Source organism: Pseudoliparis swirei, chromosome 24 (assembly GCF_029220125.1).
Source record: "Pseudoliparis swirei isolate HS2019 ecotype Mariana Trench chromosome 24, NWPU_hadal_v1, whole genome shotgun sequence".
Taxonomy (NCBI): domain Eukaryota; kingdom Metazoa; phylum Chordata; class Actinopteri; order Perciformes; family Liparidae; genus Pseudoliparis; species Pseudoliparis swirei.
Window position 1 is genome coordinate 13,295,711 of NC_079411.1, and position 13,247 is coordinate 13,308,957.

Here is a 13,247-nt window from a genome sequence, read left to right on the forward strand (position 1 = left end):
AAATAAGAATGCCTTGCTCATTCTATTGCCTTGACTTTTATTTTGAAACATTCTTACTTCCGGGTTATGTTTCCGTCTCCTTTCAAAGGCAAAAACAAAAGCTGGGTTTGTAAAAAAAAAACCAGAATGGTTTGTGTACGACCAGCGCCGCCGCTCCCATAACGCGCACTACGCGCTGTGCGTAGGGCACCAAGTCCTGAGGGGGCACCACAAAATTGGCAACTAAAAAGATCCTCATAGTTATAAAAATTACAATGCCGTTATTATTTCAGTCTAGAAATATAAGGCACCTTTTAGGCATGTATATCACAAAACAGAAGGAGTTATGCTTAGGGCACCAACATGGCTAGCGGCAGCACTGTGTACGACGCTCTGACAGTTTGTTTAATAATTTAGTTTAACAAAAACTAAAATTGGGAACCAAAATCAAATAATGAGCCGATTTAGTATTTTTGCAAATCCTTCTTTAGTTTTTTTCTTTCAAAGAGAGACGCAAAGCAATCAGGTGACCCGGAGATACGACTATGTCAAAATAAAAGCAAAGGCAATAGAATGATTATATGCAAGAAATTATTATTTACATGATGCAAACACATACCAGAATATCATTAGAAGAAAATAAATGTATAAATATAAATGAAAAAACCTGGGCCGATGTGAGTTTGTTAGCAACAGCAGTTTAATATTCATATCATGTACACAGCACATCAAGTTTTCAATTAAGTGTTGCATTGCTTAATGCAACACAGTTATTAATATAGCTAAGTCAAAGTAATGTTTTAGTTGTTACTGTTGGCACTGTTTATTTAATCTGATATTTGATGTTTATGGTTAAATTGAAACCTTTCATTTATATAATTTAAGAACCAAAATCCTACTTCGTTGATTTTTTTTGTCACACATCCAATATTGAATAGTTAAACAGAGGGGCCGACATGAGAAGATATGTTGGTAATATGCTGTGGTCCAGACTTCCCTTGGATTGCCCCTGAGATACAGAATTGACTGGAATATTTTCTTATGTTTTCCTAATCTCACAAGAGCAAAAGCAAGATAAATTGGTTATCTTCTCTTCTCTGCAATGTTACCTGTCTTGGGACGCCTCAGAGTGATATCTGGAGCTGTAGGGATGCAGACCCCCTGGCTGGAATTGGGTTGGGAACCAATTCATCAGATCACCAGCTCCTTAGCATGTTGGTATTGCCATCCAATAACAATGAGCCTGTTCCCAGGTCATTGTAATGAGAGCAGAGTACATCCTGTCTGTACATTCATTTAAATCACCATTGTGTGATTACTGCTGGACCGTACTTTGGCTTGTACTTCTTTTCTTCTCTCAAATGGAAAAATGCTCTCTGGGTTGAGTAACTGAGCAGTTTTTAAACTTTCTAAGTTTAAAACACACTTCATCACTTTGTATTTACAATTTTGAATATTTAAATTGAATTCATTTGTTAATGATCCTGTTGAGTGTGTGTGAATTTTATCAGAATATGTTATTTGTATTTAGCGTTTTATTATTTATTATGTTTATTATTTATTATAACTGTTTCCTGCGAAAATGTCGTCTCACACGTCTCACATCCTCTGCACCTCCTAAGTTAAATCACAATAGCATTTTGCATTGCTGAGGGTAATGAGTGTGGAAAAATGCTCTTGCATTATTTATTTTATTCTTCAGAAAGAAATAATAAAAATACATAGACATAATGAATATTCAATTCAATTTAAATTCAATATATTTTGTATAGGCCATTCTCACAAATTACAAATTTGCCTCAGAGGGCTTTACAATCCTTGTTTTTTGCATTGCTGAGGGAGCAGATGTGCAGAGACAGAAACAACAGATATTCTGCAGGAATAAATAAATGCTGTAAAACTATCTTTCGAGTTGTTTCCTTCCATGCCCTGTTTGCATCTGTACTTTATAGGATCAGTAATTCCACTTGCTTTTACGTTGAAATGTTACAGGATAATGTCTATTCCAGCTAGTTGCTGCCTCATCATGGTTAGTGTCACACGTCTGATGTACAGTAAGGATGAGAAGTCAGGAAAACACATGGCGACAGTAATTATTTGACTTTATTAAATACTTTTATGTTTGTTTCATTACCACAACTAAATACGTAACGAATATTTCATATTTTCTGTTGTTAGTGTACCTTCCACCTTAAAAATCCTGATAGTTACTGAAAGTGTTAAGATGAGATATACTCGGCTCTATGCTACGTTACTTTTGTGGCCAGGAACAACAGTTCGGTAAAATTGGAATGATATTCACAGATTTAGATTTTCCAGATCAATCACTTGTTGGTGAAATGTTCAAAAACAAACAGTGTCTCTCTGTAACCATAGGTAGACAACGAGCTACAACCTTGATTTAATCATCGTCGTTCTGATCTGAACAAACAACATTGGTCTCAATGTGAGGCCGGTTATGAGACGAATGCACAGAGAATGTCTACAAAGTGCAATGCCCAAAGGACATATTACAAACATTTTCAAGAGATTGTTCAATGCTCATGAACCTCAAGACTTCTACCCCTTTGAAAGGGACAAGAGTTAAGGGAAGCTCCACTCAGGTCCAGAACCAATTCATAATACGTCATCATCACATGACAATAACAAAGGTTGGTCACACCCAGCAGCTCTGAGTCCGGCCACAACACTGTTCACAGCATGTTTGTTTCCAGCTTCAACCCAGAGGGGGAACCGTGGGCCCGATTTCCTGCAGTCGGCTGCCATTTCTTGTAAATGGTGGAGGGAGGGAGCAGCGGGGGAGAGCACATAGCAGCTGAAGTCTGATACACAGCAGACTCTTTTGAAAATTACTTTCATTATTGTTAATGCTGGTAATTAAAAACAGGGAATAGATTATAGTTCTGTGGATGAAATCATTTGTATTTTATATATTCCCGTGAGTTGGAGCTTCTGGAGGTTTCCTCTGTATTTGAGATGCCAGAGACAACCAGCTCCCAATTGCTCTTCCTAATTGTTTGATTCCCTTAACTACCTGTAACCGCTTCCGGGCCGTTACCCGTGGGTTTCCCCCACCAGCACCAAGGTTCCATTCGATAACATGTTTAATTGTCGGCACACGGAGGTAGGGAGCAGAGTGAGCAGACCGCAAACCTGCGCCTCTGCTCACTCTGCTCCCTACCTCCGGCTCTGCCGCCCATTTTATATGAGCAGCATCGGCTGCTGACTGATTAGCAACCAGCCAGCAGCCGAGGCCAGATTGGAGACAGCTGCCACACTACCGCTTTGCCATCCTCAACAACTATTTCACCAGCTTTTACCAGAGGATATAATGGGTTAAACTCCTCAGCTTCCTCTCTGGCCTCATCTTCATACTTTCTCTGCACCTTTTCTCTTCCTTCTCTCAGTTCACTTTGATGTTGTTGCTTCATAGTATTCATCACGTTTGCCATCTCCTTTTCTTTCTCCTCTATATCTCTCTTTCTTTCTGCTCTTCTCTCTTCCCTCTCCCACTTCATTTCCTCCTGTCTTTCTTTACTCTTCCTCTCTCTGTCAGCCGGGAAGAAAAGGCAGTAGTTCTATTAAATTCAGGGGGACATTTTGGACTTTATGTAATAAATGATGCAATGATTTACAAGCACGACATGGTTCCTAGTGTAGGACTGCAAGACATTGTAAGACAAGTGTATTTGAATATGACATACTTTATACAGAAAGCCAACCATATTAACCAGAAATCGATCTGTGAAGAATCTGCCGATGTGTAGATTGTCGCCCAAAATAATTTCAAACACATGAAAACAGCAAAGTTAAAGCCACAATAGTGAAGACCACGAACATGACCAGCCTGATATAGATGATAAAAGTGTTTACTTCACTGCAGCAAAGAAGGAGACACATACAAATACTAACAGGAAAACAAAATCAGAGAATTATACACTCATCATTATGCTCTGGTTGCTGTCTCAACCTTCCTCTTTCTCTTTCTTCTTCCATCTCTCTCTCAAACTGTTCCTGAAGACATTTCGTCAGATTTTCTATCTGCCTCTCTTTCTCCTCCTCCTCTCTCTCCCGCTCTGCTTCTCTTTGCTCCCTCTCCCTACATCTCACATACTCCCTCCGCTCCCTCTCCCTCTTCATTTCCTCCTGTATCGCTCTCCTCTCCCTCTCTCTGTCAGCCTGGAGTTGGTCATTCATTTTCTTCATTTCTTTTTCATATTGCTCCCGTAGTTTCCTCTCCAGTTGCTCTTTCTCTTTGCGTATTTGCTCTTCTTTCTCTTTCAGGATGCGTTGTTTCTCCTCTTCGACAGCCCTCTCTGCCTCTTGGAACATATCAGTAGTGTAGTGGCTTCCTCCGTTCCTCTGGACTACATCCCTGATCTTCTGGAGCAGCTCAGTGACCTGAGAGCGATCCGTCAGCTTATTATTGAAGACATGGTACTGGCCGTTACATCTGTCCACGAGTTCCTGCAGGTCTTTGCAACCCTTCAAGAAGTCCTCAATGGTGTCTTCAAGAAGGTCACCATGGGTAAAGAGGACCATGCTGTATCTGTCTGCAGCCTGGCCAAAGATTTCTTGAATTCTCTTCACTGTCTGCCTTTCCTCATCAGTGTATCTGCCCAGCCTGATGACCACCAGGAACACATGGGGTCCAGGAGCAGTGTAAGAGATGCACTGGGTCACATCTTTAGTTGTTTTATCCATGCCAAACCTGGTGTCAAACAGGCCCGGGGTGTCGATAACAGCAACCTGTTGCCCGTCCATCGTACCTTTGCCTTTGGAACAGTCTACAGTCATCGACGTTCCACCGAACTTTGATTCAAAGCAATTTCGTCCCAGAATGGTGTTCCCAGTGGCACTCTTCCCAATCCCAGTCTTCCCCACCATCACTATCCTCAGCTCGTCATCATTGTATCTGCTGCTTCCTGTGGAGAAGAATGAGTGACACTGAATAAGAATCTACATCAGGTTGGACACCCATTGTAATCAGAGCAACTTGTACAGATATAAAAGTAAAGAAGCATCCATTCTGCTGATTGGACAGCCAACGAAGGAGTTTGTTGAGGTTCCAATAGATATTATTTCTCGCAGACTTTAAATTTGAGACAAGTACAAGTTTGCATCAGGCTTTCTGTCCGTGATCTAACGTGGCTTCCATATCTACTGTTCAGTTCACTGCACTTACAGGAAAAGGCAGCAGGGCTTCTAAACTACCTCCTCTGTCAGCTGAAAGTGGAAGTGCAAGGTGGAACCCTGACCACCGACCCACACTGACACAATTCTTTAAGGGTGTCTCAGATTTTAACAATGAACATTTTTCTTGATCAAATACAAATGTTAATAATACATCTGATGTGTCAGTCAAATCTCTTAATACATCAAAGACAAGGTTCAAGTGAACCTCCCGAATAACAATACAATGACAAAAACAGAACAACATTCACCCCACTCAACTATGCATCTTTTATATATATATATTAGGGCTGTCAATCGATTAAAAAAAATTAACTAATTAATCGCACATTTTGAAATTGCGATTAATTAATCATGATGTCAGCGCTTAAAAGTGTTTTCCTTCTTTTTGAAGACAAAACTTCACACAGAGCTGTGTTTTCAAAGAGGCTCCTACCTATAAAGTGCCAGCGAGGTATTTAATATCGTGGATGATAAATTGTTTCTTCAGTGAAACATCAGATTAGTAAAAAAAAAAGTATATTGAGACCCCATTGGTCCTGTCATCTTTAACATTGAACAGCAGCAGAACCAGTGGCCTTGGTAACTGACTGACATTCAAATATGTCACGTTAACCCTCTGGAGGCTGGGGGCATTTTATACATTTTACAAAATAAATTAAATTCACCGTTTAAAGTCTTTTGCATGTGACACATACCCACGTGTTATACATCAAACATTCCAGAACAATCTCAGCTCTGAAATGAGCCTCATTGTCCTCGCGCCGTGTCCTCTGGTTCTCTGACTGACAGGCTGCTAATGAGCCATACCTGTGAGGTGGGAGGTCCTTTGTGATTTACTGAGTGTTCATTGGTTGTTTTTTTACCGAAATGTTGACAGACAAACGGATTGACAAATCACGGTGAAGGTTTCGTGTGACGAGTTCTTTCCGCGCCGCGTCACCCGACACGTCGCCCCTTCGTTCCTCTGTGTATCAGAGGGGGAGACGGGAGGAAGGAGGAGCAGGAGGAAACCCGACTGATTCATCCACGAGTTCGCGGAGAAATAATAGTTTTAAAAACGGAAACAGTGTCAAACCGTACTGCCGCGGTTTAAAAAAATAAAATTAAAAATTAAAAAAATTGGTCGTTAATTGCGTTAAAATATTTTAGTGCGTTAACGCGGCCAAATTAATCGCATAGATTAACGCGTTAACGCTGACAGCCCTAATATATATATATATATAAAACAAATCTTTTAGTGATCAACAAATTATGAGTGTTTCATAATTTGTAATCAGGTTACAATCTTGGTACTGCAGTCAGAAACACTAGATAATGTATAAGCAGTTTGACCCAGTAAGTCTCATAAAGTATTAGTTTATAGGAGGTAGAGGAACATCTCATTATATTAGACTAGTACTGCTATGTCAGCATACAATAACTATATTTTAAAACATGAATACAGATTCAGACATACCGGTGTTTCTGGCCATGTTTGGGTTGAAGAGTGGAGAAGAGATGCAGCTGAAGTTCAGACGGTGCAGAGTGTGTCCTGCAGCTCTGCTAGAATGACCCTTTATACACTAAGCCACGCCCACAAATAGAAAGTGAAACTAAAGCTTTATGGAGGTTTCGGTTGTGAAATGATGAATTAATCAAGATAGTATTATATTAGCTCAAACATATCACACATGCTTTGTCACATAACACGTTCAGTTATTACTAGAGCTTTAGTGTAATATTCAATTCAATTCAGTTTCAGTTTATTTGTATAGCCCAATTTCACAAATTACAAATTTGTCTCGGAGTGCTTTACAATCTGTACACATAGACATCCCTGCCCCAAAACCTTGCATCGGATAAGGAAAAACTCCCAAATAACCCTTCAGGGGGGGAAAAAGGGAAGAAACCTTCAGGAGAGCAACAGAGGAGGATCCCTCTCCAGGATGGACAGGTGCAATAGATGTAATGGTACAGAAGGACAGATTTAGAGTTTAAATACATTCAATGAATGTGACAGAGTGTATAAATAGTTCATAGTAGGCATATTCCACGATGGAGACCTCCACGATCCATCAGGCAGATGGCGGTAGAGAGGAGGAGTGGGCGGAGTCTCAACAGTGGGCGGAGTCTCAACAGGACAGTGGCGTCGTCGATAGCAGGAATTCCACGACCCAGACCTCGATGATCCATCAGGCAGATAGGATCTATGCCGTCTCATAGGGTCCGATGACCCCATGAGACGTGAAGTCAAGGACTCCGGGGAGAAAGCAGAGTTAGTAATGTGTGATTGAGAGATGAAAATTCATCCCTAAGGAGAGAAAAGAGGAGATAGGTACTCAGTGCATCCTAAAACGTCCCCCGGCAGCTATAAGCCTATAGCAGCATATCAAGGGGCTGGACCTGGTGAACCTGATTCAGCCCTAACTATAAGCTCTGTCAAAGAGGAAAGTCTTAAGTCTACTCTTAAACGAGGTGACTGTGTCTGCCTCCCGGACTGAAGATGGAAGCTGGTTCCATAGAAGAGGAGCTTGATAACTAAAGGCTCTGGCTCCCATTCTACTTTTTAAAACTCTAGGAACTACAAGTAGTCCTGCATTTAGTGAGCGTAGCTCTCTAGTGGGGCAATATGGTACTCCAAGCTCCTTAAGATATGATGGTGCATCACCAATCAAGGCTTTGTAGGTTAAGAGAAGAATTTTAAAAGTGATTCTTGATTTTACGGGGAGCCAGTGCAGAGCAGCTAGTGCAGGAGTGATGTGATCTCTTTTCTTAGTTTTAATAAGTACATGAGCTGCAACATTCTGGATCAACTAGAGGGACCTCACCTAAGAGACTTATTAGAGCAGCCTGACAGTAAGGAGTTGCAGTAATCTAGTCTAGAAGTAACAAACACGTGAACCAGCTTTTCGGCATTTTTTGAGACCAGATGTGCCTGATTTTAAAAATATTACTGAGATGAAAGAAGGCAGTCCTTGAGATTTGCTTTACGTGGGAGTTAAAGGACAAGTCCCGATCAAAGATAACGCCAAGATTCTTTACAGTGGTGTTGGATGCCAGGGCAATGCCATCTACAGAAACCACATCACCAGATAATTGATCTCTGAGGTGCTCAGGGCTGATTAAAATTACTTCGGTTTTGTCTGAGTTTAACATCAAGAAGTTGCAGGTCATCCATGTTTTTATGTCTTTAAGACATGCTTGAATTTTACCGAGTTGGTTGCTCTCCTCTGGTTTTATCGATAAATATAGTTGAGTATCATCTGCAAAACAATGAAAGTTTATGGAGTGTTTCCTGATAATATTGCCCAAAGGAAGCATGTATAAGGTAAATAAAATTGGTCCAAGCACAGAACCTCGTGGAACTCCGTGATTAACGTTGGTGGTTATCGAGGCGTCATCGTTTACAAATACAAATTGAGATCGATCTGATAAATAGGATTTAAACCAAATTAGTGCCGTGCCTGAAATGCCAATCGACTGCTCCAGTCTCTATAATAGTCATGGTCAATGGTGTCGAATGCAGCACTAAGGTCTAACAAGACCAGTACAGAGATGAGTCCTTTATCTGATGCCATTAAGAGGTCATTTGTAATTTTCACCAGTGCTGTCTCGGTGCTGTGGTGTTTTCTAAATCCTGATTGAAATTTCTCAAATAAACTATTATGATGTAGAAAGTCGCACAACTGATTTGCGACCACTTTCTCAAGGATCTTGGAGAGGAAGGGGAGGTTAGAGATCGGTCTGTAGTTAGCCAACACCTCTGGATCCAGAGTGGGCTTCTTCAAGAGAGGTTTAATAACAGCCACTTTGAAGGAGTGTGGTACGTGGCCTGTTAGCAGAGACACATTGATAATATCTAATAGAGAGCTGCCAATTAAAGGCAAAACGTCTTTAAGCAGCCTCGTCGGGATGGGGTCCAAGAGACATGTAGACGTGTTAGAAGTAGAAACCGTTGAAGATAATTGGTCACGGTTGATGGGAGAAAAGCCATCCTAATATACACCAGGGCATACAGCGGTTTCCAAGGCCATTCCAGTTGAGGACAGATTGGCACTGGTTAAGGGCAAGAGATTATTAATCTTGTCCCTAATAGTTAAAATCTTTTCATTAAAGAAGTTCATAAAGTCATTACCCCTGAGGTCTATAGGAATACTCGGCTCCACAGAGCTGTGACTCTCTGTCAGCCTGGCTACAGTGCTGAAGAGAAACCTGAGGTTGTTCTTATTAGGGTCCTCGTCGACTTCGTCGTAGAGGAACCTATTGTTTTTCTAAGAGTTATTAGGGTCCTCGTCGACTTCGTCGTAGAGGAACCTATTGTTATTGTAACGCTTATTATTAGGGTCCTCGTCGACTTCGTCGTAGAGGAACCTATTGTTTTTCTAAGAGTTATTATTATTATTTTATTTCTCGTAAAACAAACGTCGACTGTCCGCACCGTGACCCAGCAGACTTAAATTCCACATGCAGAAGCAGACTGGTGAAAATTTTCATATTATTGAGTTTTCGTATTAGTACATAAAGAAATGGCTCTATAGCGCCCCCTACAAACTTTCTTTTTCAGTAGCAATAGTTTTCTTCCCCCGATGACCGATTGACTTGAGATTTGGTCCAGAGGTCAGAATTGACCAGCTCTACAAAAAAGCCTCTCAGACCCTAAGCTCCGCCTACTTAGATTTTCCACCATTTTGAATTTCTTTAAAAACTGTTTTTTTCCAACTTCTCCTAAACGCTTCGTCCGAATCATACACAACTTGTTGTGGTTCATTATTGATTCAATGCCATCATAAATCTTCGAAAGATAGTTAATATGTCATTGCGTTCAAAAGATATGGACCAATGAACATCCAAGGGGTGTGGCCTGATTTGTAAAGACACCAACTTCAGCCATACATAATGGAATCTGCTCCATATTTCTCATACATCATGACATAATGACCCTGAAGACATCCATATGCTAATTTTTCCATATGCTAATTTTTTTTCCTGGAAATAAACGCCATTCGCCATGAAAATTGACGTTGTTGTAACTCAGCCATATATAATGGAATCTGCTCCATATTTCTCATACATCATGACATAATGACCCTGAAGACATCCATATGCTAATTTTTCCATATGCTAATTTTTTTCTGGAAAGAAACGCCATTCGCCATGAAAATTGACGTTGTTGTAACTCAGCCATACATAATGGAATCTGCTCCATATTTCTCATACATCAGGACATAATGACCCTGAAGACATCCATATGCTAATTTTTCCATATGCTAATTTTTCCTGGAAAGAAACGCCATTCGCCATGAAAATTGCCGTTGTTGTAACTCAGCCATACATAATGGAATCTGCTCCATATTTCTCATACATCAGGACATAATGACCCTGAAGACATCCATATGCTAATTTTTCCATATGCTAATTTTTCCTGGAAAGAAACGCCATTCGCCATGAAAATTGACGTTGTTGTAACTCAGCCATACATAATGGAATCTGCTCCATATTTCTCATACATCAGGACATAATGACCCTGAAGACATCCATATGCTAATTTTTCCATATGCTAATTTTTTTTCGGAAAGAAACGCCATTCGCCATGAAAATTGACGTTGTTGTAACTCAGCCATACATAATGGAATCTGCTCCATATTTCTCATACATCATGACATAATGACCCTGAAGACATCCATATGCTAATTTTTTTTCTGGACTTGGCGCCAACTAGTGGCACTAGGAAGTTACATGTTTTTTACTTTTATACACTGCTCCTCAGATTATTCAGATCGCTCTCAAAATATACCAGAATAGACCTAAGACCTCGATGATGCTTCCCTGTGGAGCTCGTAGCGCCACGTTGAATCACATTCACATTTAATTTACTTGACAAGGTCTAGACTTCACATGGATACACGTGATGCATGTATATGTTCAAATTGTCACAGCGCCCCCTGCTGGCAACCCTGGACTCGCTCAAATCTGCTCCAAACTTCTCATGCTTCGTAGAATTCAAGGCCTGAGGATATCAACAAGCCTTTTTTCACTCGGAGTCAAAGCGCCACCGACTAGCAAAGTAAAATCAGTGTCGCGTGACGATCAACGCCCGAGCGCCGTGCGTGCGCTCTCGGCCGAGGGGGCCGGCGTCCGGCCAGCACCCCCGACGTGCGAAGCAGGAAGAGGACCCGTTCATCGCTGCTTGCAGCTTTAATTATTCTTCCGTGTCGTGTTCAAACGTCGTCTGCCCGCACACCGTACGCCCCAGCAGAGTGAAATTCCACATGCACAAGCAGACCGGTGAAAATTTTCATATTATTGAGTTTTCGTATTAGTACATAAAGAAATGGCTCTATAGCGCCCCCTACAAACTTTCTTTTTCAGTAGCAATAGTTTTCTTCCCCCGATGACCGATTGACTTGAGATTTGGTCCACAGGTCAGAATTGACCAGCTCTACAAAAAAGCCTCTCAGACCCCTAAGCTCCGCCTACTTAGATTTTCCGCCATTTTGAATTTCTTTAAAAACTGTTTTTTTTCAACTTCTCCTAAACGCTTCGTCCGAATCATACACAACTTGTTGTGGTTCATTATTGATTCAATGCCATCATAAATCTTTGAAAGATAGTTAATATGTCATTGCGTTCAGAAGATATGGACCAATGAACATCCAAGGGGTGTGGCCTTATTTGTAAAGACACCTAACTTCCAAATCACTTGGACTATCCTCACCAAATTGGTAGCCTATGTCCACAAGGACACCTTTAACCTACCTTGATTTTTTCATAACGTTTGAACATTAGGGGGCGCTATAATCAATCCCTCAAAATATGCCTTTTTGGCCTTTTTTCATGTTTTTAGGGGTTGTAAAACCGTTAACTTCTCCTAGAGCTTAAACCCGATTCATTCCAAACTTGGGCAGTAGGGTCTTGAGACCTTTGTCTTGAAAAATCTTTGAAAGATTTCAAAAATATTAAACTATGTGCGTTTGCCGGACCGGCAAAGAAACGCCATTCGCCATGAAAATTGCCGTTGTTGTAACTCAGCCATACATAATGGAATCTGCTCCATATTTCTCATACATCATGACATAATGACCCTGAAGACATCCATATGCTAATTTTTCATATGCTAATTTTTTTCTGGAAAGAAACGCCCTTAGCCATGAAACTTGACATTGTTGTAACTCAGCCATACATAATGGAATCTGCTCCATATTTCTCATACATCATGACATAATGACCCTGAAGACATCCATATGCTAATTTTTTCATATGCTAATTTTTTTTTCTGGAAAGAAACGCCCTTCGCCATGAAACTTGACATTGTTGTAACTCAGCCATACATAATGGAATCTGCTCCATATTTCTCATACATCATGACATAATGACCCTGAAGACATCCATATGCTAATTTTTCCGTATGCTAATTTTTTTTGCTGGAAAGAAACGCCATTCGCCATGAAAATTGACGTTGTTGTAACTCAGCCATACATAATGGAATCTGCTCCATATTTCTCATACATCATGACATAATGACCCTGAAGACATCCATATGCTAATTTTTTTTCTGGACTTAGCGCCAACTAGTGGCACTAGGAAGTTACATGTTTTTTACTTTTATACACTGCTCCTTGCAGATTATTCAGATCGCTCTCAAAATATACCAGAATAGACCTAAGACCTCGATGATGCTTCCCTGTGGAGCTCGTAGCGACACGTTGAATCACATTCACATGTAATTTACATGACAAGGTCTAGACTTCACATGGATACACATGATGCATGTATATGTTCAAATTTTCACAGCGCCGCGTGCTGGCAACCCTGGACTCGCTCAAATCTACTCCAAACTTCTCATGCTTCGTAGAATTCAAGGCCTGAGGATATCAACAAGCCTTTTTCACTCGAGTCAAAGCGCCACCGACTAGCAAAGTAAAATCAGTGTCGGCGTGACGGTCAACGCCGAGCGCCGTGCGTGCGCTCTCGGCCGAGGGGCAGGCGTCCGGCCAACACCCCGACGCGTGCGAAGCAGGAAGAGGACCCGTCATCGCTGCTTGTTATTATTAGGCCGAATTCGGTCCGGAGGGCCTATTTTTTTAGTTTTTTAT

The 13,247-nt window shown here is 40.9% G+C and overlaps 1 protein-coding gene across 1 annotated transcript; it reads right to left on the reverse strand.

Annotated features, from left to right (window-relative positions):
* Positions 1 to 2,064: 2,064 nt before the first annotated feature.
* LOC130189465 (GTPase IMAP family member 4-like) lies at positions 2,065 to 6,696 on the reverse strand. Its single transcript, XM_056408245.1, has 2 exons — positions 6,632 to 6,696; positions 2,065 to 4,904 (listed from the first exon to the last, which is right to left on the reverse strand). The coding sequence occupies exons 1-2, from the start codon at positions 6,645 to 6,647 to the stop codon at positions 3,904 to 3,906; spliced, it is 1,017 nt and encodes a 338-aa protein (XP_056264220.1). The 5' UTR covers positions 6,648 to 6,696; the 3' UTR covers positions 2,065 to 3,903.
* Between the last annotated feature and the right edge of the window lie 6,551 nt (positions 6,697 to 13,247).